Consider the following 24,964-nt stretch of genomic DNA (forward strand, 5'->3'; position numbering starts at 1 on the left):
AAAACTTAAATGTCTAACATTACCAAATAGTTTATCAATCACACCTCCCTTTAAACAAAGAACCAGACCTCCCTGTACACCATCTATATTACATTAAGATCCCAAGTGTTTTAGTGCTGCCTACCACAGTAGGTGCACATTTTATAATTGGTCTACATCAATACTACCCTTTATTTCTGATTTTTCTTACCCCCCTTCAATGGATTCTTCCCCCTTTGAAATACTTAAGTTGCCAATCCCTTTATAATTCGATTTTTTCTAATTGAAAATAGTTATCTTAAGTTTCTTACCTTTTCCATTTCTCTTTAGCTCTCATACAGAATCCTTTATTTCTGTAATGGTTTAATATTATTTGTTTTTTCCCCAATTCTTAAAAATTATGCATGGCTGAACCATGCATGACTGAGCCTTGGTTTTCATAAGATAAAGTTTTTCTACTCATCTTTCAGAGTAGTCCCATTGTTTTGTAAATCCTTAACTGTAAAATTAAAAAAAAAAATGTAGAGTTGCAAGATATGTCCATGAGACCACATATACAAAAACACTTTTTCTAAATTAAAAGAGACCAGTATAAAGCTGGTTCTGCTGTTTCTCTGAATCTGTTTTAAAAATTCACTTTTTTCCATCTTTCAACAAAAGTTTTACATCCTAGTGATGTGTCTTCTTTATTATGGAGAAAGAAAAAAAAAATCCCTAAATCCAGTCTTTGAATTGAAGTGATAATCTTTTTTTTTTTTTTTGAAGTGATAATCTTTAATGCAAGAACAAGCCAATCCACAAAACCTCTCCCAACTGTTAGTCAAGAGTTTGGGGCCACATCTCTTCATCCGCTATCTGCCCAGTTCTCTCATGAGCCAAGTTCCCACTCTCAGCATACTAACTGTTCAAATTTACTTAAGAAAAAAAAAAAAGCAAAGCCTATTTTTACAAATTGTGCCAATTCTCAGAAATCCTAACATTAGGAAAGAAGATGAAAACACCCTAAATTTCCTTTGAAAAGAACTGCAAAACTTTGAGAATCAAAATAATAACATCACTTTAACACAACCCTAGCAAATTTGTGAGTGAAAATAGTTCACCAGTAGGCAGGTCCTACCCCATCCACTGACAGATTAGCAACCCCTGTGCACAGGGGAAGAAGCCACCACACCTATGGAGGCGCTCTGGGGCAGGTGGGCACTTCTTAACCCACCTTATGTGTAACTTGTACTGGGGAATAATCCAAAAATTCAAATGTCTATCTACAGCAACTACATTTCATAACAGCATGGCTCAATCCAATATACACACTTTATTTTAAATTATTCCACTAGCATTTGGGAAAAAAAGTCATTTATTTGCATTGCTTCCATTTTTCTACTGTAGTGTTAGGACTTGACATAAGCATTGTTCTTCTACTTCCTATTTACAACTCATTCAGAATATTACTACAAATACAATATACAACTTTTAAAAACTTATGGGGAACTGCAGTTTTTTGTTTCTTTCCTCTTTACAGGTTTCTCAAAGGCATTCAACTAAAATGAAAATTTATATGGACATTTTCTGTACACATCTGAAAGGGCAGAGATCACACTGATAAAGCCAAAAGAATTTTGCACAAATACAATAAAATACAGAAAACAAAGTGTAGAAGATGTTATTTGGGGTACAAATATAAACAATACAGTACCATTTGAGTAATTTAGCAACATAACACTCATACTTTATAGAAATAAAACTGCAAACCTGGAGGATGCTCTGACAAATATTAAACATTATATACACAATGAGGTAAATGTACCTTGGTCTCTTGAGAGGTAATTTAAGTTTAAAGCGATTGACATTTTGAAGCATCTCCTTGACATATAAAGAAATATCAAACACCCCATCCATTGGCACAATGTGAAAAAGGGATAGTAAAACACGGTTCATGATATTCAATTCACAAATCTTTTTAAAAAATAAAAACAAATTCACTTAAGTTCTTTTTTTCAGCCTTAAGAAACAGGTTGAATGTTATTAACCACATTCTTAAAAGTTTACAATCACAAATAAGATTGCATAATGGTGTTGAAAAGTTTAAATGTACTGACAATCATCAGAATGTCTTAGAATTCCAGCATTCCTAGAGAGAGGGCCCATGGGTAGTCCAGCATTCCAAAACAGAGACACAAGAAGCTACTGAATGTGTGTCCAGATCTATTCTTTAGGATCTCACAAATATCTGAACTGGCATTTCCTGCCAAGCTGTAACAGAACCTTATTTGGAATCTCCATCATTTGGAGCCAGAACACTGCCACAGTCAAGAAACAAAAAGAAACCATTGATTTACAATCATTCTTTCAGTGCAAGGATAAAAATAAACTCTGAATATGACATGTCTAATGGGATACTGATTTTGTTCTGCATTTTACTTAGCACAATGCCATCTTGTTTTATAAAATATTCTATATGGGACAGTTCTCAGATGTAGAAGGGGAACTAAAGGTAGCTCATGCATGAGTTCCAAAATGGCCAAGTGACCACTTAAATTTTTTAACAAGAACTGAAATTTTGAATTCTTGATGTTATTAACCATGGCACTGTGCACAGACTCAAGGCACTTCTTGAGCACTATCACTACAGCAGAATTACAGGCTCAGCTCTTCAGACCTTACCCTGTCCTATAGAGGATATGATTTGCCACTGCTTCTGGCACAACTCCTATTGCCATAACTGCTACCTTGCTGCCTTCCCATTCCTTGGCTATAGCTAAAGTCACAACAAGGCAGCCAGCAGGGCGACTGTCCACCCAATCTCCAAACCTGGAGATCCCTCCCAGCAACATCCAGTGACTCAAGGGAATGGAAGCATGTCCCACACTTCCATCAATCATTTTACTCTAGATTTCAAAAGCAGCTATTCAGTCAAAAGGCTGCTGAGGGGAAATGGGTGGGGAATGGTAGGGGCAAGACAACTGGTCTCTGAGTCAGGGACCAGCAGGAAGGCAAGTTGAAAGAAACTGAAACTAAAGTTAGGAAGGACCAGGGATACCTGTGCCTCACTGGGTCATCCCTCCTTCATCCCCATTCCTCCGGGGTACTGGTGAAATGAATGTGGACAGGTAACTGGCCTAAAGGTATGTGTTAAGCCACGTTTAATTTTGGAAGGTGAGCATCTGAAGATAGGCAGTATAAACAAAGGCTTGTGTTTCTAAATGACAAAATTAATACTCTAGTTAGACACATCTGCAGTTATGGCCATAGTAATCATGATCTATTTCATTTTTAAGTGACTTTCATTTTCAATATTAACTAATTGGGGCTTATCAACCTGTCAATAGCCAAAAAAGGAATTTGCTGCAGTAATATATAAACCCAATTTAGAACTAAACTCCAACTTTAAGAAAAATTCCCTGACTCACCAAAAGTACATTTTATCCACTTAGGCAAGAATAGTATAATTCCAACTCAAACCTTGACTTAATGAAGAATATATCTTAAGTCGATTACCTTATACGAAAGTGAGAAATCATGTATCACAATTTTAAATCAGGTAAGAACTTTTGGTATGTTCTTAAAATTATGTAAAAATAGTTTTAGCATTGGTCCCCTGGATTTCATAAAGCAGATCTGGTAGGCTTAGAAATGGCCAAAGGGGGGAAAAAAGTACCTAATCATTGAGCTAGAGATTATTAAACAGGAAATATAAGACAATTATAAAACCAAATCCCTCAAACTCATTCACTTGCTTTGACAAAATCATGGTAACTACAGAAAAAAAAACACAAATTTGGAGTCAAAATATTAACCTCTAAGCACATTTTCCCCATGATGTTTTTAAACACATGAAATTGACACTAAATTCCTATGCATATGCCATTCATTCTAAAATTACTTTGGCTTTAAGACCAAATAGTCTTTCAAATTTATTCTATGTATAAGAGATAAGACATGATCAGAATGCAGCTTAGTCAGCATAAATGGCCACTATCTCTTACTGACCAAATACTATAAAGGTTATTCTGACCCTTTCATCTGGAAATTGATAGCAGTATAAAGTCAATGTCTTGCCTCATTGCTATGATAGTTTTTTCTCCCATCAGAATAAGATCACAGTGATAAAGAGAACTCTGAAAACTGTCTAAAAGTCTAAAAGACTTTTAGCACTGGAAGTAAAAACCAGGTATCATAAACTAGTTTCAACTTAGTGTGAAGACCATGACGAGTTTGCTTTAAACACTGAATTTGACTCAAAACATCTGTAAATGGAGAACCTATATTCAGAATGTTCTTTAGCTACCACTCTCCCAAATATCAAGGGTGTACTAAACTTATTACCTAACCATATAAAGTAAGCAGTTGCAGTATCTGCATACAGAAGGAAAGACTGAATTAGAAGCTGCCTTCCTCAAAGTGGAGTGAGACCTCAGAACCACACTAACTCTAACCTTAGTTACAAAGACAGAAAGTCCACCGAACACTGACTCCTATGCAACAAATGTGACTCTCTTGCACACCTGTTATCTACTCAAATGATTAACTACCTTTACCTTCCTAGAAAAAGGCCTATTATTTAACATTAACCATACCTTAATTTTAAATGTAATTCATTTCTTAAAAAAATAACACTGTCTTTGATCAGATAAAGAAAAAAATGGCTTACAGAATGCCACACAACTTTTCACAAGCAGCTAGACAAATTTTCCCTTTTAGAAAAATTAGTCTGTATGCCACAAGTTTTAAATTATTAAAGTACTATAAGCATCTAGTGCCACTTGACTTTTTTTAAGGTATACTTGGACGACACAATTTAAATGTAAAAAAAAGCTTGATGTGAGAATATTCAAAAATGACCATGATAACATTTACCAATTAATGCCACTTCATTTCTTTAGTGGTTTAAGCACATTTTGGTAGGAGAAAGGCATTTTCAAATAGAATACCAAATGACATACTACAAAAAAATCTTCCAAAAAACAAAACAGAAAAAGTCTGGGTTACCCAGATAAATAAACTTTTGGAATTAAAATACTATAGCTTTTAAGACACACAGACTTTAAGCAATTCTACTCATTTCCATTAGAAAGACACAGAAGCGGCACTTACTGGTATAGTACAATCCCATTTTGAAGGCATGTAATGTTCTGAATATGTGAAAGAACAGTAACAGTATACAAAATACAATTGCATAAATTATGTTCCTCACTTCTATATGAGGTCATTTTTAGACTCAAGATAAGAGTTTTATAAGTGTTAGTTTTAAGATCCTGAAAATTATAGAACAGTACATTCAAAGTCTGAATCAAGGAAACTCTTTAGTGGTTCAGAATCCTCTGAGAATGTACTAACCAGGAATAAATCACTTTCTTTAAAAATAAGAAATGTTTCGTATAACTCAACAATCCAGCTCCTTTACCCTTAAAGATGATTTCAGCACAGCAGAGTTAACCTAAAGTTAAGACCAGCAATCATCTTTTTTTTTTAAAAAAACCCAAGTTTTGTGTTAATAAAAAATAAAGGTAGACTACACAACATCTTGTAACTGTCCTGGGAAAGAAGTGTTCATAGTGCACAGAAAGGACCCACACAGCTGTTTCCTGGGTCCAAAGAAATCCTGGGGAGTTTCTCATTGACCTATTACACTGTTGCAAAAGGAAGCAATATCCTTCTATTCCCTCTCACTGAGGTAGAACAATTGACCTCCCAAATTAAAACCCAGGAGCAGATCTGAAGGAAAAGTAGAGTTCAGGCAAAGCTGCAGAACTACATTTTGATGCCTTCCTGTTGACTGAGTTGTGACAATGTTTTCTTAATCCGCAAAGCTGTAAGCCTCGCTGCTCCATTGGCATACCAACATTCTCTCATAATTTTAGCCATTACTCTCAAGGCCTGCAAGAAAATAGAAGAAAAATAATTAATGAGTGCACCCCTCTCTATTCATCTGGATAAGATCTGAACTCTGTACAATTTCTAAGTGACATACGTTCAATTTTTTTTTTTATTTTGCTATGTTTCTGCATTATTTGTTATAGCAAATGAATAGAAATGACTTCAATTCCCATCAGTAGGGTACTGGTGTCAGCACCTGGAAAGCAGATGGATGAAGGCTTACTTAGCAGGACTAAAAAAGCTGAATCCCAAACCAAGGCTGTATAAGGCAAAAAAGGAACTTAATTCACACAGAAACTCCCCCTAGAACCAAGGAATTAACTGCACGGAGTTAATTGAGAATTAACCAAGGAATTAACTGTACTAAGAACTTCCTCTGAGGGAAAGTTCAAACTAAAAAATAGGAGGATCACCCAAAAGTGCTGGAACCCCAGATACCTCCCCGTCCCCAAGCTTTACCGAGCTAAGTGATTGCCCCCCAACCCCACCCTAGCAAAAGACTAGAAGTTTGTATCTGAGGGGTAAAACAGATTTCTGACTTGGGAAAGATGGGGGCAAAATTCCACACTGACAACTCACTAAATGATAAAATCATAGGTTTTCTCCCCAAAACACAGCCAGCAACTTGTAGATACTCCTCCAGGCAAGAGACTAAAAGAGTCTTCTCTGGGAAATGTGAGCCCAAGAGGAAAGACCTGAAGATACTGACATTGGGGCTTCCCAAGGAAGCAACCCAGTAAGGTCTGCCTGAAGGTCACAATGGATAAACTCCATTCATGTGCACAAAGCTTCCATCAGCTTCCAGTGTGTCCTGTCTTTAAACATGAAGAAAACTGGAGTTTGAGCAGACATCAGAGAAAGCGGTATGAATGCTTATACAAACAGAACAAAGCTCCTCGGACAAAACAGTTGTACAGAAAAGAAAATATCAACAACTTATTATTAATATCCTCAAAGAGATAGAAGAAAATACTCAGATTCATCTGACAATTTTTTTTGCTTTTTGTTTGACTTTGGAAAAACTTGACAAAAGAATTGGAAAATAAACCTGAGGAAAAAAGATACAAGTTGATAAACCTCACAGAAAGTGTAGGGAAAAACCAGGGATGGATAAGATGGAAAAGAGAAGAAAATGAGAAGGCCTCTTCAAGAGGTCTAACATTCAAAACTGTAGTGTAAGAAAGAGAACAGAAGAAAACAGAAGGGAACAAGTCAAAGAAATACTTCAGGGACATTTCCTAAAAATGAACATTCATTTCCAGATAAAAAGGACCAAATGCCCATCACATACACTCATTCCACAAAATAACAAATTTATAGAGAGCATACCATCTACCATCCTAGGTACTGGGGATACAACAGAGGACAAACAAAATCCCAGCCCTCATAAAGCTCACATTCTAGGGAGCCAAGCATATCATTAACAAACAAATAAAATATGTGGACTGTCAGTGGTAATTGCTAAGGAAAACATCATTTAGGTAAGGAGCTAAAAATATGCATGGGAAAGAAGGTGATATTTTAAATGTCCACTAACAAGGTAACATCTGAGCAGAGACTTAAAAAGGGGGGAGAGTTGAATACACCAAGAAACATGAAGTCATGGGATCCAGGAAGGAAGGTTCACTATCACAGAGACAAAGGGAACCCAGGACAAACAGTGAGGGCTATCCCAAGATGAAAGCTGCACAGCTGGCCTAGAGAGCCACAAGTCCAGACTAGAAAAGATAGGAAGGTTCAAGAATATACTTCTTCAGTCATTCTATCACAGTTTCATGTTCTTAATGTGTTTCAACTTTTGAGAGGAGATTTATAAAACTCCAGAAAAGTATAAGACTGAATTACTGAAAAGTGAAATAGAAAACTAACCAAATGGAGAAAAAACAAAAATGACACCAGTGGCATTAATTCAGCATGATATGACAGTAACTACAAATTCCGTGTGCCCTCTTAATGTTTTCTGATAACTTTTCCTCATGCTTAAAAAGCCATCTGTTTCATAACGTGCTCTATTTATTTAATGAGTGCATTAATACTTCAAGTTTGCACTTTGCAATATCAAGATCAAATCTGTAAAAGACAAAATCCAGCCCAATTTCATTTGTTAAACATGTAAATTCTCTGAGCACAATGAGATGTATTTTATCTGGGCCTGGACACTTGACTTTGTTGGAGGTAGCCAAGGAGCACTCTTGATGTCCTGACTATTAAGTCCCATGTTCTTTTGAGATGTAAAACCAACTACTTAGGTCGCCATCTTTTTATTCCTTTTAAATTATAAAATTTCACATCTGGAGGAAAATGCTCTCTCTTGCCAGTATTATAATAGTGACAACTAGCAATTAAGTATAGATTAAATAAGATCTGTCTTATGAATTCTTTAAATTTACAAGTACAAAAGCATTTCTAAAATTTTTATAAGACCTGGGGTTGAGAATCTCAGACACTGCTGGAAAGCATTTTACCCACATTCCTGGTCACACAGGCAACTGGATGAATAAGATGTTAAATCATCAGACCCATCCTCCCAATCACCTTATCCAGCTTCCTCCTTTTAAAAGGCATGTTAGGATCTGGTGAACTGAAATGATTTGCCCAAAGTCAGACTCAGAAATGGTGGCCAGGTTGGTCTAAAATACAGGCTTCTTAATTTCCATCCAGCACCCATTCTACTGTTCTGGGCTGTTCTGATCCAAAGGATGCATTCATTTATTTATTTTTTTGTAATATTTTATTCATTTATTCATGAGAGACAGAGAAAGGGGCAAGAACAGAGACACAGTCAGATGGGGGGAAGCAGGCCCCTTGCAGGGAGCCCGATGTAGGACTCGATCCCGGGACTCCAGGATCACGCCCTGGGCCAAAGGCGGGTGCTAAACCCCTGAGCCACACAGGCGTCCCCGATGCATTCGTTTAAAATGCAGGTGCCTTCTCTTTCCAAAAGACATGATACTACATATGAAAGCCCCAAAGACTCCACCAAAAAAACTACTGGAACTGATAAATGAATTCAGTAAAGTGGCAGGATACAAAATCAATGTAGAGAAATCTGTTGCATTCCTATACACTAATAATGAAGCAGCAAAAGTGAAATTAAGGAAACAAACCCATTTACAATTATGCCAAGTACAATAAAATATCTACAAATAGACATAACCAAAGAGGTAAAAGACCTGTACTCTGGAAACTATAAAACACTGATGAAAGAAGCTCAAGACGATACAAAGAAATGGAAAAACATTCTATGCTCATGGGTTGGAAGAACTAATATTTTTTAAATGCCTATAACTACCCAAAGCAATCTATATAATTAATGCAATCCCTATCAAAATACCAACAGCATTTTCAGAGAACTAAGACAAACAATCCTGAAATTTGTATGGAACCACAAAAGACCTCAGAGTCAAAGCAATCTTGGTAAAAAACAAAACAAAACTGAAGGTATCACAACTCTGGACTTCAAGTTATATTACAAAGTGGTAGTAATTAAACAGTATGATACTGGCATAAAAACAGACATACAGATCAATAGAATAGAACAGAAAACATATAAATGAACCCACGATTATATGGTCAATTAATCTTTGGCAAAGGAAGAATGAATACAATGGGAAAAAGTCTCTTCAACAAATGGTGTTGCAAAAACTGGACAGTTAACAAGCAGAAGAATGAAACTGGATCGTTTCCTAACACCACACACAAAAATAAACTCAAAATGGAATAAAGACCTAAATGTGAGACCTAAAACTATAAAAATCCTTGAAGAGAGCACAGGCAGTAATTTCTCTGACATTGGCTATAGCAACATTTTTCTAGATAGGTATCCTGAGGCAAAGGAAACAAAAGCAAAAATAAACTGAGACTGCAGCAAAATAAAGAGCTTCTGCACAGCAAAGGAAATGATCAGTAAAAACTAAAAGCAACCTACTGAATGGGAGAAGATTTTTAAAAATTAATTTTTTTAAAAAAATTAATTTATTTATTTGAGAGAGAGAGAGAGACAGTGAGGGAAGGGCAGAGGGAGAGTCTTAAGCAGACTGCGCTGAGTGCAGAGCTCAACCTGGGGCTCAATCTCAAAACCCTGAGATCATGACCTGGGCCAAAACCAAGAGTCTGATGCTTAACTGAACTGTGTTACCCCAGTGACTAGAGAAGATATTTTTAAATGATGTATCTGATATAAAGAACTGATACAATTCAATACCAAAAAAACAAAGAATCCAACTAAAAAATGGGCAGAAGACATATTTCTTCAAAGAAGACATTCAGATGGCCAACAAACACATAAGAAGATGCTTACCATCATCATCAGGGAAATGCAAATCAAAACTACAATGAGATATCACCTCACACCTGTCAGAATGGCTAAAATCAAAAACACAAGAAACAAGTGTTGGCAAGGATGTGGAAAAAAAGAACCCTCTTGCACTGTTCCTGGGAATGCAAATTGGTGAAGCCATTGTGGAAAATATTATGGAGATTCCTTCAAAAAATTAAGAGAAATATCCTATGATCCAGGAATCGCACTACTGGGTATTTACACCCCAAATACAAAAATACTGAAAGGCATAAATGTACCCCTATGTTCACTGCAGCATTATTTTACAATAGCCAAACTATGGAAGCAACCCGTGTCCATCAACAGATGACTGGATAAAGAAGGTGTGGTATATATAGAATATTACTCAGTCGTAAGAAAGAATGAAATTTTGCCATTGGCAAAAACATGTATGGAGCTAGAAAGTATAATGCTAAATGAAATAAGTTAGTCAGAGAAAGACAAACACCATGTGATTTCACTCATATGTAGAATTTAGGAAAGAAAAAAACAAGCAAAGAAAAAAGCAAGCAAACGCATGCACATGCGAGAGAGAAAGGAACCAAGAAACAGACTCTCAACTACAGAGAACAAACTGGTAGTTACCAAAGGGGAGATGGGTGGGGGGATGGGTTAAATAGGTGACAGGGATTAGGAAGTGCACTTAAAAAAAAAAGAAAAGAAAAAAGATGGTGAATTTAAACCCGTCTATACTGATAAGTGCATTAAACGTAATGCACATTCAGTAAATGGACTGAATGCTCCATGTAAAAAACAGATAAAATGAAAATGCAGGTGCCTTGGTTCACTGGTAGATTTAAATACTATTCTGACACACTGATGGTCACTGCAAATGCTCCATGGCCCTTTTGATGTACTTGAGATTGAACAGGAAAACCAAATTATGTTTTTCACTCACTGGTTTAACTGCCATGAAAAAAAAGATAAAGAAAAAAAATTCTTGTGTCTATTTTCCTTAAAAAAAAGTAACAAATTTCCACATACAAGCAGAAGCAGTTTAGAAAATTGTGTAGTATCCAAAATCAATACTCACTTCACAACTCTGCCATCTGTTTGGAATATTTGGCCTTAACTTCTGTTCACAAACAACTTTTCTCATTTCTTCAACTGATGGATCAGAAGGTACAAGATCATAATAAGGCAGCTGGTAATCTTCATGAATTCCTATATTGGTTAAAAGAAATTGTTTTTGAAGAATTTACTCAGCTAATGCCAGATCATTCTTTGTCCAGGAATAGCTGAGAGTCCTAGTTCAGGGTTCCATTAATAAATTAGCGAAGTGGAACAGGGCTTCTAGCTTGCTCTATCTCATCCACATCTGCATCAACAAGCATCAACAACCCATCTCTCTGAGTTGGTACTGGGCCCACACCCTGAAACTACATATCACTAGGGGATCAGCAAAGGCTATTTTAATGACGGTTAACTATGAGCTATGATGACTTGATTAACATTTTTGCCTCATGTGCAAGAAATGATAGTTTTTAACCTGTGAGTGCTCACCCTCTCACTTGGTACAGGGGATATACACTCTACCACGGAGATGTAAATCCTACAAGCAAATCTGGGGTGCAAGTCCTTTACCTCTACTTGGATCTGTCCTCTTTGCTATATAATACAGAGACATGCTCTCCCTCTTATTGCCACATAAACCCAAGTCTCAACCAAGCCTGGGCCCCTAAGCATAAGAAACTATTCCGCAAGTAAATATTAAAAGTGCTCAATCTAAAACTAAACTTTAGCTAAAATAAACTTGTTTAAAAACTAGTGTAATGGTAATGTAACTGTATTCTGTATATGTAACTTCCAGCTAAGAAGTTGGAGAAAATAACCACACTCTCAGGGGGGAAAATGAGTTTGACCCAGGTACATGCTGTAGAAACAGCTTCCTGAGTGGCCTCTCAAGCAGTCATCCATTATAAATAACTATATTCCAAGATAACAAGGGCTTGGTTTCTGATGTTTCCCAAGATTCAAATGGAAATAGAAAAATAATACACTAGAATAAGCATGTCATGTCATGTCATTTCCCCCCACTGCAAGTTTTATCTCCATTATTTTCTTTGGCACTCTCAGTGATCACCTGGTGAATATAATTTCTGACTACTAATGTGTATAATTTCATTCAATGAAAAAAACCAAACAAACAAAAAAAACACGACAGGGTGCCTGGGTGGCTCAGTCAGTTAAGCTTCTGCCTTCGGCTCCAGTCATGATCCCAGGGTCCTGGCATTGAACCCCGCATTGGGCTCCCTGATCAGTGAGGAGTCTTCTCCTTCTCCCACTCATCCTGCTTGTGATTGCTCTCTACCACCATCTCTCAGTGTCAAATAAATAAATAAAAATCTTAAAGGGAATCTCTGGGTGGTTCAGTGGCTTAGTGCCTGCCTTTGGCCCAGAGTATGATCCTGGAGTCCCAGGATGGAGTCCCATGTCGGGCTTCTGCGTGGAGCCTGCTTCTTCCTCTGCCTGTGTCTCTGCCTCTCTCTCTCTCTCTCTGTGTGTGTGTGTCTCTCATGAATAAAAAAATAAAATCTTAAAAAAAAAAAATCTTAAAGAAAAAAAAAAAGCGGCTATCCTGGACTAACTTTCTGTTCATGACAAACTGTTGGGAGAGGGGGAGAAATTTACCACCAATGGAACATCGTCGAGCTATTTCCCAGAATACTAAGCCCATTGCATAGATGTCGGCACGTTTGAAGGATTCAAAGTGTTTCATATTTATGGAATCATCTAGAACTTCGGGGGCCATGTACCTAAAAAAGAAGTCAGCAATTTACTTTATGGAATAGTAGCCATACTACTTTTGAACTGTTTCACATATTTTCTTTTCCTACTGAGAATTTTTTTTTAAATATATATTTTAAATTGGTATTAACTTTAAGACTTTTCTTCCCTTTTAGCATGGTTCTGCTTTTTAAAATGACTCATGCTTCTTATAAAAATGTTCTCAAAGTTCATAAAGTACAAAGTGAAAAATCATTAATGCTTTGATGAACAACCTTTCAGATATCTCTATTCATATATGTGAAGATACGCACACACACAATATTATATAACTAAAATATTAGACTCAAGAAAATATTAAATATCCACACTGCTTTGAAAATTAATGATGTCAACTAAATGCCATGAAAAGCTGAAACAGCAATTTCATGCTATCTTATCTGCCTTATGATCTTCATTTCCAATGAAAGACACATATATAACAATCATGACTATTATAAATGTCTTAACATATACCACCCATTTTGTCAAATACTATGCAGGGATCATATATTTTAATCTAGAAGTCTTCTCACTAAAATAGGATGAAAAGGAAGGATGAGGACATAATCCAGGGAACAAAATAACAGATAAAAAAATGAATGCCAGTCCTCCTACTGATGCCTCATTGTAGGGTTTTGGAATTTTAAAAACCCTCCTGAAGTTACAGATCAGGATCCATGAAGAACTGTAGCAATCACTGTCCTGAATCCCCACATCAAGAGTTCTGAGAGTCCTCGTCGAATCCAGAAATCACAGATACAACTGAGATAGAATAAAGCTTGGCTCTATCCAAGGTGGAGGCAATAGTGTGAAGATACATTGTGGCAACATGCTGTGATATACACAGTAAGGCCTTTGGAGTCAGAAAGGCCTAAATTCAAATCTCAGCTCTTCAGGTGAGGCTGACCTTATTATTTAACATCTATGGGGCTGTTTCCTCTTCTGTGAAATGAAGGCAATGACACCTACCTAGTTATGTTCTTTAGAAAACTCATAGATTCAACAAATATTTACTAAGGACTTACTATGTATTAGGTGCTATAATGGATGCTGGGAATACAAGCCTGATCTCAAGCAGCTTGCAATCCAATGGAATATAAAGACATGTAAATGGAGAGTTATAATGTGCTCAGTGCCTTAATGGCCCAGCTTCACAGCTTGCTATGAGAGCCCCTGGGAAGGGCGCCTCACAGTCCAGGAAGGGCTTCCTCTAGGAAAGGAAGGGTGACAGGGAAAATCAGGGAAACAGCAGGACAAAGTCTGCTCTAGGATACAGCACATGCAGAAATTCTAAGGAAGAAAGTATAGTTCCAGGAACTAAAAATAAGAAAATAGTTGGGCTAGCTACAGTACAGCATTTGAAGAGAGCATTAACTGAGAGAATGAATATATATATATATATATATATATATATATATTAAGCAAGAACCAAGCATATATATATATATATATATACCCATAAAAATTATATATATATATATATAACCCATAAAAATGACTGGCACATACTGGGTACCCTATAAACATCAGCTCCTATTATTATTATAATTTTTCTGGAAGGGCCACGAATGATATTTTCTGGAAGGGCCACCTTTCATCAGCAGGCATCTTTAAAAGTCAGGTAACCTTGGCTTCAGAGCAGGCAAGACCATGAGATCTTCTACCTGTGGGCAATCTAATAAAGTACAGGTTTGAGTTTCAGAAGATAATACACATAAATGAGAAGGAAATTAAAAAGAAGTTGAGCTCAGAAGATAATAAACACTATTTACAAGCATACCTTTTTGTTCCCACTCTGTGATTTGGAGCAATATCAATGGTATCTGTGGCTGAATCATGTCTCACTGCCAGTCCTAAGTCTGCAATACAGCAAGTTCCATTCTTCTTTACCAAGATATTCTTAGATTTCAAATCTCTATGAGCAATGGCTGGTTTCCCTAAAGAAACAAAAAGTAAATGCAATTGCTTAAAAAGTGATAGCAATCACAATTCTCCCCTTTAGGTTCAAAGCCTGTTCTCCTATCCCAGTGTCAAAGCATTTCAGCCCATAATACCTGGACAATTACTAAACAACCTCAAGTGAATCATTATATCAAAAGTTGCTGAAATTATATTTATTCAAAGAAAATGGAGAAAATAAGATGGTGCTCAAAAAATGTAAGTCTACCAATTCAAAGATGGGGAGTTAAAGATGTTAGTTTGCTGACATCCTATGAATTATTTATGGAACTCTCATCATAGCCTGATATTTCAGTCCAAGAACCAAGCATGTACACCACTTCCTTTACTTACCAACTGTAATGTACTCAGTATTTAATTTATAATCTTTACTACTAACAGTAGACTCCCTGGAGCCCTCCTAAACTGCTGATAGGAATGTAAAATGGTGTAGACACTTTGGAAAAAATAGTCACAGTCTGGTAGTGCCTCAAGACCATTATTGTATAATCCAGTAATTCCACTGTATAAGAGAACTGAAAACATATGCCCACACACAAAAAAAGTGTACACCAATGTTCACAGCAGCATTATTCACAAAAGCCAAAAGTGGAAACAATGCAAATGCCCATCAACTGATGGACAAATGTGGTATATCCAAACAATGGGAGTATTAATCAGCCACTAAGAGGAACAAAATACTGAAACATGCTACAACATGGATGAACCCTGAAAACATGCCAAGAGAAAGAAGTCAGTCACAAAAGACCACATATGATACAATTCCATTTATAGGAAATGTCCAGAATAAGCAAATCTTTGGAGGCAGAAAGTAGATTAGTGGTTACTCAGGACTAACGAGTTTGGGAGGAAATGGGGAGTGACTGCTACGGGCACAGTGCTTCTTCTTGGAGTGATGAAAACATTCTAAAATGGACTGTGGTGATGTACAACTCTGTGAATATACTAGAAACCACAGAATTGCACACTTAAAACAGGTGAACTATAGGATATGTGAATTATAATTCAATAGTACTGGTATAATCACCAATAGTAACAATTACAAAGATGAGGAAGGCTAAGATGTGAAATAACATGTAAAGTGAGGAATGAGAGAGTCACCAGGGCAAGAAGATAATCACTAGAGGAGAGAGATACATTAGCATTTTATATACTACATGGCACAAAAATCATACCATAACAATTTCATAATTAAAATTTCATATACGATTTTCTCATCTATAAAACTGTCTCATGCAGTCATGACTCTTATCTTGGGGTCAAATATAATTATTTGGCCATATAACATTAGGTGGCATGTTGATTTTTAAAAAGAATTTTCACATTACATTTTGTACTACTACACAGAAACACACATTTTTTCAGACTTGAATTCTAAAATCAAAATCCTCAAAAATCACAACTCTAGATGCTACTTTTAAGAATTCACAAACATGTAGGTATTGTTATAATGACTAGAGAATCTCTAAACACCCATATTCTTAACTCTGAGATTTTCAACAGAAAGATAAAGTAATATTAAAAACCTCATTTTAAACATCTTCACTTGGGCTGACTTACAAAATTTTCTAACAGACATTATATTCACTGGAATTTAAAGCTTCAATAACATAAGTACTTGAGTTACCTTGGGTACCAACAATCTCCATGTGGAGATGTGCAAGTCCACTTGCTGTGGACAAAGCAAGTTTTATCATTCCTTCCACAGTAACTGTGTATCTGTTCAAATAATCAAAGAGGGATCCATGCTCATGATAATCTGACACCAACCAGAGCTGAGTCCATGTACCATTGTCTGTGGAGTAGAATAACAGTGTTTCAAAAGGGTTGTAAAACATCCATTTATTCAAAAGCTACCACTTTTTACTCTCAATCCTGATGGAACAGGATGATGGTACCTTAAGTTTGTATATTATTTCCTTCATATTTTCATTTTGTCTTATACTTTTACATACATATCTTTCAGATCCTCTGAGGAAGCCCCCATTCCTGAGATAAGCCAAGGAAAACTAATCCCATTTAAGAGATAAGGAATCATAGTTCAAAGATGGTGGTCTTGAATCTACACAGATAGTAGCAGAACTGGGGAATCCTCAGTTGGCTAGAAAATGTCTGGTTTAGGATAAGTGCTCAGTGGCTGTTTCTGGAAGGAGGAGGGAAAAAGGGAGAGGAAGGGTAATGAGAAGTATCTGGAGCCTAGTGTGGCCACAGTAGGAATAAAATAGTACAGGACAAAACTGAAAGTGAGCATAAATGAAGAAATGCAAGCTTTAATCACAGACTACATTCAGTTCACAAAAAAGCCAGGTAAGAAGATTATGATTCCAAGGTTTCCAGCTTAGAAAAAATATAAAAATAGTGGTATCACGGACACATGGGAAAGTTGAGACAGGAACTAAAACCTCAGGGGGACAAAAAGCTGGGGCTGAACCCAGTTTTACACAAGGTGATTTTGAACTTCAACAACTAGGAATATATAGGGATGCCTGGGTGGCTCAGTGGTTGAGCATCTTCCTTTGGCTCAAGGCGTGATCCCCAGGTTTGAGTCCCACATCGAGCTCTCTGCAGGGAAGCCTGCTTCTCCCTCTGCCTATATCCCTGCCTCTCTGTGTGTCTCTCATGAATAAATAAATAAAATCTTAAAAAAAAAAAACTAGGAATATGTATTCCAGAAATGTTTTTGTAAACTGATACATGGATTTGAAATGTGTATTTTCATGGGAATCATGGTAAAGATTCTGTGTAGGCTTCTAGGCTAGGCTTACCCACAAAAGCCTATTTAACCTAGGAGTAGCAAGAAAACCACTCATATTTCATGAAATCATTCATTACAACAATACTAGGAGGCACCACAATTCAGTAAAAGATACACACTTGGAGTCACTCTGATCTGGGGTGAAATCCAGGGACTAGTTGTTATTGACTATGTGACCTCAGTTAAGTTTCTTAACCAGTGAAATCTCTGTTTCTTCTTTTACACAGCAAGAATACCTTACTTTTTTAAAACTGTTAAGAAGATTTAAAAAACAGGACAACTGATTAAGATTTAGCATAATACATAGCAATAAGAACTTAAAATGGGCTGTTTCCTTCCTTACTGTTTGTAAAAAACAACAACAATATCCACCCCAATTGACATAAAACAGCTTCTATATTTTGAAGGTTGTTACTTGCAAGAAAGCAACTCTAGGTATTTTCAGAAGATTCTGGAGGTGACTTCTGGATACTTTAAAAGAATTTAGATATTCATGACACTAGTTCTTCACATACTTATTCTTTTTTTAAATATTTTATTTATTTATTCATGAGAGATACAGAAAGAAAGAGAGGCAAAGACACAGGCAGAGGGAGAAGCAGGCTCCATGCAGGGAGCCCGACATGGGACTCAATCCCTGGTCTCCAGGATCACGCTCTGAGCTGACAGCGGCGCTAAACTGCTGAGCCACCTGGGCTGCCCCCACATACTTACTCTCCATAAACTTTATAAACTGATTCTATTCAAACTTGTACCTTTTATTTTCCTTGATACAAATGCATCACTATTTTTATCTGCATGCTTATTAATCATGACTGAATTGTGAAAGGCTGACAAATAAATAGGAACACAGGCAGATGGAAGAAAGGGAGACTTTCTGAGGTAATTAACAAGAGACGCAGAAAAAGGATATGTAAGAGGCTGTGTAATATAAAGGGTTGTCTGAGGTGGAATTAACTAAATCAGGGGAATAAAGATAAAGAAGAAGCGAACTATGGTGGATGGATGGGTTAGGTTCTGAGTAAAGTCCATTAACCCCTGACAAAGAAGAAAGAAGAGGGTGAGGAAGACCCAAGAGGGTCAGCCAGTTCCCATGGTGACCACCAGATGACAGCACCAGCTTGGCTGCTGCCTGAGCAAATGGGAAGAAAAAGTTCAGGGAACAGCAGCAAGGGTACTTTGTACCAGGGTGTTTGCAACTTGGAATATGCCTAAAACATCTTGGGCCTGGGTAAGGTTTGAGCCCCAAAAGACAGATTGAATAGCAACTACCACAGTCAAGTCTGAAACTATGCATGTGGATAAGTCCTTCAAGGGAGCAATTACTGTTTTGTAGACTCAGCCTTCATACGAATCAGTAAAAAGTTTTACAAAAAAAAAAAAAGACGACTACTAAGAAATAAGAAACAAACACACAAAATCCAGTCATGAAACATTGTTTGTAAGGTTGTTTTAAGAGTTGGAGGGGAGGGGCACCTGGGTGGCTCAGTTGGTTGAGCATCTGCTTTAAGCTCAGGTCATGATTCCAGGGTCCTGGGATTGAGCACCACGTTGGGCTCCCTGCTTAGGGGAGAGCCGCTTCTCCCTCTCCCTCTGCCCTTCCACCCGCTTGTGCTCTCTGGCTCTATCAAATAAATAAATAAAATCTTAAAAAAAAAAAGTTGGAGGGGATGCTAATGGTGCCAAAAGCAGAAGAAAAGGAAAACTAAGGACTTGGTCAAACTATATGATCACTGCTTTTGTTTGTTTTGTTTTTACATCAAATAATATGGAATTGGTAGTAGTCACTGATAAATCACAGTCTACAGCCATCACATCCATTGCTATCACTGCCCCTAAATCGCAAATTAAGGAGCACCTGGGAGGCTCAGGTGGTTAAGCGTTCAACTCTTTCTTTTCAGCTCAGGTCATGATCTCAGGATAGTGAGATGGAGTCTCACCACTCTATGCTCAGCAGATAATCTCCTTGAGATTCTTTCCCCTTTCCCTCTCCCTACCCATCTGCTCCTCTCCCTGTTATTGCTCTTTCTCTCACTCTCTAAAATAAATAAAAACTTTAAAAAAGATAGTAGTCTAATACGGTTCCTAATATGATAGACTATATAATACACAATATATTGTATATAATATACAAGTGTATAATACAAAGTATGCAATATATAGGAAAGTATACAGTATTTTCAGGAAGCCAATAAAATGCAATAATCAGATTTTTAGTCTCTAATCCTAACTACTAGTTTTTAAATACAAGGAGCAAGTTCAGAGAGCCTATGGAAATTCAATCAGCACAATCCATAATGTGATAAGGCCTATAGGACAAACGATCCAGTTTCTTCAACAAACTGCAAGAAGAAAAAGAAAAAAAAAAAAAAAAGGAAGAGGGAACATAGCAATTTTAAGGGATTTAAGAAAAACACCAATCAAATGCCATATTTTGCATCCTTTTTTTTTTTTAAAAAAAATTAGATTTTATTTATTTATCCATGAGAGACACAGAAGAGGCAGAGACACAGGCAGAGGGAGAAGCAGGCTCCCTCTGGGGAGCCCAATGCAGGACTCAATCCCAGGACCCTGGGATTATGATCTGAACCAAAAGCAGATGCTCAACCATGGAGTCATCCAGGTGTCCCTGTAGACTTTGCATCCTAAAGCGAATAGCCAATTTTTTAAAAAAAATAATATACAACTGCAGAAACATGAAACTGACTGAATACTGATGACATTTTAAAAATTGACAAGAGTTGTGTGGTCATGTTGCATTAAGAAGATTCCCTAATCTAAAGATACAAATGAAAAGTATTTGTGGATAAAAAGATTTAGCATCATATCTTTGGTTTCAAATAATTCAGATAGAGGCAGAGTAGATGGAAACATATCAAACATGATTGGCAATGACCTAAACGCTATTGAAGCTGGGTGACAGGTATTCATTATACTCTACTCGCTCCACTTTTCTACATATTGGAAATTCTCTAGAAATAAAATCTGAAAAAGAAACAAGTAATAAATGCTTACTGCAAATAAACTAAAAAATACAGAGAAACAAAAGGGAAAATCATTAAACACTTAATATTCTGAAGAAATAAATACTGTTGAAGAAAATGGGAGGGGAGAAGAGGAAAAAGAGGACCATAGTTCTGGCCAATCTCAAAGAGAAAATGATGCATTTTTTAATAATAGGAAAGCTGGGATATATATCCGATTGCAGGCAGGGATGATGAGAGTTCTAACCGGAGTCTCTGAGGAAGCTACAAGAGCAGGAATTGTGGCCACAACAGTAGGAACCAAAGCCAAGATAATAGATGAAGTACAGTGTGAAGCCACTGCTCCCTGTCAGCGCTCACTCTGACACACCACTGACATGGCTTCCGCACTTCCTGCAGCATCAAATTGAGCCAGGCCCCCAGGCACCTGTGCCACAGGCAAGAAAGCATCTAGATGGTTGGTCACCAATGGGCACTGTGGTCCTGGAGAAACTATTTCTCTATTTAGTAAAGTGGATTTAAAAGACTATTTAGCCTCCGGCAACTTAAAACACAGAATATACTAAGTTATTTTTACTCTTCCTAAAAAGAAAGTCATTAGTATCTATTAGAATTCCCTAATGGTCATGAGGAAATTTAAATGAAACAGATCTCTGGGCTCTATCCTATCTCAAAGTTTTGAGCAGCTAGACTTTATAAATCCCATTTTTTCTATGCTATGACTATACTCAAATAACTGCCTAGAACCAAAATAGCATATCACTTTTAAATATATATGTAGCTTTCTACCTTATAAAACCAAAATAACAAAGCATATCACTTATTTTTTTAAGATTTTATTTATTTATTCAAGAGAGACACAGAGAAAGAGGCAGAGACAGGCAGAGGGAGAAGCAGGCTCCACACAGAGAGGCCATGTGGGACTCAATCCTGGGACTCTAGGATCACACCCTGGGCCGAAGGCAGACGCTCAACTGCTGAGGCACCCAGGTGTCCCAAAAGCATATCACTTTTAAATATATATTCAGCATTTTATATCTTATATAACATTAGACATTTAGAAACATGTTGTCAAGAGTCAAGAAAATCTTTAAGAAGCTAATGTTTCTAAAGATTTCAAATATATTCTATTTGACTTAATATGTCTAATCTGTATGACAAACATTTATTTTTCATCAAACCTGACAATGTTTAGTAGCCATATTTATAGAAAGGCTCAAGTAGATTTCATTATACTAAGAGGAGAAGCAGATGTTACTGACCTTTATTGTCTGCTGCTATAAATCCCAAGATGTTTTCATGACGTAACATTACGGTCTGATAAATCTCTGCCTCACGGAACCATGAGCGCTCTTCTCTAGAGGAGAAGATTTTAACAGCAACTTCTTCTCCTCTCCACTTTCCTCGCCAAACTTCTCCAAATCGACCTTTGCCAATACTTTCTTGTAATACAATAGTTCTTGCAATTGTTCTCTGAACAAGCAATGGTAAACCTAAAGATAAAAAAAGCCATTAAAGAATGACCCAGGAACAGAAGAACTCCTAAGGCTCTGTCTTTATGGAACTTACAATCTCACTAAGGAGCTACAGACTACATCTGCAAAAATAATAATTCATAATAAAATGAAAATAAGATAATAAATACAATAAAAGAATCCAGAAACTCCTGCCTAGAGGGTCCAGGTAGGCTTTGTGAAATAAGTTGAATTTTGACTGTCCTTTATGGAAGCAATAGGACCACAGAAGAAGAGGAGATAAGGTTTTCAGGTAGGAGGAATATTAAAACAAAGGTAGAAGAGGGAAATGAATGGGTGTTTACGGAACCAGTTCAGTTAAACAGAAGGCGATGTGTGTGGTAAAGCAGTGGAAGAGAAGGGAAACTGACAGCAGAGTATGAAGAGCATCAAATGCTGAGCTGAAGATGACCAATGAGAGCTGCAGATAAAACAGGAGCTATTAAAAATTTCTGAAAAGGGTTCATGAATGAGAAGTAATTTAAAAATCTTATTTTAGAAGAATGAATCTGGTAATGGCTTTATTGATGGGAGGAGTAAAGTATGTGAACATAAGAAACATAAAATCTGTATGTACAATCCATTGTATGTACAATCAGTAAAATTTATCACAGAAACCATTTCAAGACAAGCAATTTACTTACTAGGAACTGGCTGTGTAGGCCAACATTAGTATCTTAAGGAATGATACCAAGTAACTTAACGTGGTAATGAGACATTGGCATTATTTCACCATCTGAACGTGCCCTCCTCTAAATATATATTTTTAAAATATTGCCATTTACTTGTTTACAGAAAAGGATTTATCACACCCTACAACATTTAATTAACACTATATATGGGACTATTCCAATTCACTTAGTATCATATTCCCTCCTGGACTAAGTAAGAGTCATCTTAAATTATACTGACCCTGACAATAAAAATACCAGCATAAACCATGTTCTACACTAGTATTTTTTTCATACAATCTATACACATAAATTTGTGTGATTTATAATCTATATTCAGAGTTCCTTGCTAGACTGAATTAATCAAATGATAGTAAATGAAATTATGTGCTCTCTTTGTGGTTTCCTGATGTGAAAGGTTTCTAAATCCAAATGTTGTCTTTACTTTAAAGTGATCAGAAGTTTTTCTTCTTTTCATTTACATGTTTCTTAAATGGGTCCTTTTCCTCTCCTTGCTCTCTATCCACCTCACCTCCTGCAAAGTAGTTAGCAGTCTAATTATAAACAATTGTTTTTATGTTTATAAGGAAGCTGCTTGCTGAAAAATAAATCTGTGAAAAATCCTTATTTAAATCAAGGAGCTCTCTTCTATTATGAAGATTCTTAATTATGTTGCTTTGTGTAGATACTAATTTATAAGAACATCCTTTGAACAGGATCACATCACATACTTAAAGATTTAAAGTATACTTAAGAGTTAACTTTAAGCGGCTACTCTGGAAGTCAGAAAGGCAAGGACTACAGGAGAAAGGGGAATTACAAATGGGAAGTCTGAAATGTCTAGTACATTCAGGCCCCATGTAAACAATATGGTCAAGAAAGGCTACCAGGACAAGAAAAGTTTTTGTCTCCCCATCATCACTGGATTCTAGATCCCAAACTAAAATTCAAAGCCATGTCTAGATTCATGATGTTATCTATATTTAGTTATGCCATAACCCACATGAATACGTGAGCAGTAATACTTTACTTCTAAAGAGAAAAATAAACAGGCCTAATTCAAATCTCTATGTTCTTCGCTTTCCTCTTCAGAATCCTTAGAACTGCTTGAAAGAAAAATTTCAATAGGGAAACAGGGTCTGAACAGCTTCACAAGCAGTGAACAACAGAAAGAAGACCCAAACAACCCACAAACATAAGAGACCATAAGCATAAACAAGACATAATGAACAGTGGCTTAAGAGACTCACTCCCTTTCAAAAACTGGCACATGTGCACATGCTCACACATACACTTTACAATCTAATGACGCTTAAATAAGGGCACACACACAACCTGTGATTCAAATTAATGCGACAGGAGTTAGGTTAGCCTCAGGGATAGAGCTGCCCACAGTTCCCAAGTTAATGATATAGTCTTTGAGAAACGGAGATCAGGACTTTCCTTCACCATTGCAACAGTACTGAATAATAAACATATGAATTCCTAACCTGAAATGTTTAGTTTTACCTTTTCTCAATGGGCCAAAGAACTGAAAAGGGTATTACATAAAGACATTTTACTTACTCAGTCACGATGAGTCCCATGCATGAGACAGCATTAATGCTTTATAATGAATATAGGAGGGAAACAGGTGACTTTTTCTGCTATCATTCAACATAAGATAGCTTCTCCCTCAATAAATTTGGAGGCCTTTCAGTACATCATAGAACTATGATAGGGAAAGGAGGCCTTCGACCAAGTTTTTGTTTTGTTTTTTTTTTAAAGAATTTTTTTTTTTTTATTATTTATTCATGATAGTCAGAGAGAGAGAGAGAGAGAGAGAGAGAGAGGCAGAGACACAGGCAGAGGGAGAAGCAGGCTCCATGCACCGGGAGCCCGACGTGGGACTCGATCCCGGGTCTCCAGGATCACGCCCTGGGCCAAAGGCAGGCGCCAAACCGCTGCGCCACCCAGGGATCCCCTTCGACTAAGTTTTATTGGTACAATGCAGCAAATTGATACTATATGTCAGATTTTTCTTTCAAGTATCTTTCCAATAAGAGAGAATAACACCTGTCATTTGGACATAACTACAATTTATCAAAACATCTTGTCCCATTTGAACTTCACAACAATCC

General features: G+C 36.7%; 1 protein-coding gene across 2 annotated transcripts in view; it reads right to left on the minus strand.

Moving 5' to 3' along the window:
- Positions 1–1,315: 1,315 nt before the first annotated feature.
- The window catches only part of TGFBR1 (transforming growth factor beta receptor 1), a 58,198-nt gene continuing 34,549 nt past the window's right edge, over positions 1,316–24,964 (minus strand). For both annotated transcript variants that reach the window (XM_072727865.1, XM_072727864.1), the window contains exons 4-9: positions 21,922–22,152; positions 16,548–16,715; positions 14,742–14,898; positions 12,824–12,948; positions 11,226–11,356; positions 1,316–5,853 (exon numbers count right to left, since the gene is read on the minus strand). In XM_072727865.1, the coding sequence (XP_072583966.1) occupies positions 5,728–5,853; positions 11,226–11,356; positions 12,824–12,948; positions 14,742–14,898; positions 16,548–16,715; positions 21,922–22,152 (938 nt within the window). In that variant the 3' untranslated portion in view covers positions 1,316–5,727. The remainder of the gene's footprint in view (positions 5,854–11,225; positions 11,357–12,823; positions 12,949–14,741; positions 14,899–16,547; positions 16,716–21,921; positions 22,153–24,964) is intronic.

Source organism: Vulpes vulpes, chromosome 12 (assembly GCF_048418805.1).
Source record: "Vulpes vulpes isolate BD-2025 chromosome 12, VulVul3, whole genome shotgun sequence".
NCBI lineage: Eukaryota > Metazoa > Chordata > Mammalia > Carnivora > Canidae > Vulpes > Vulpes vulpes.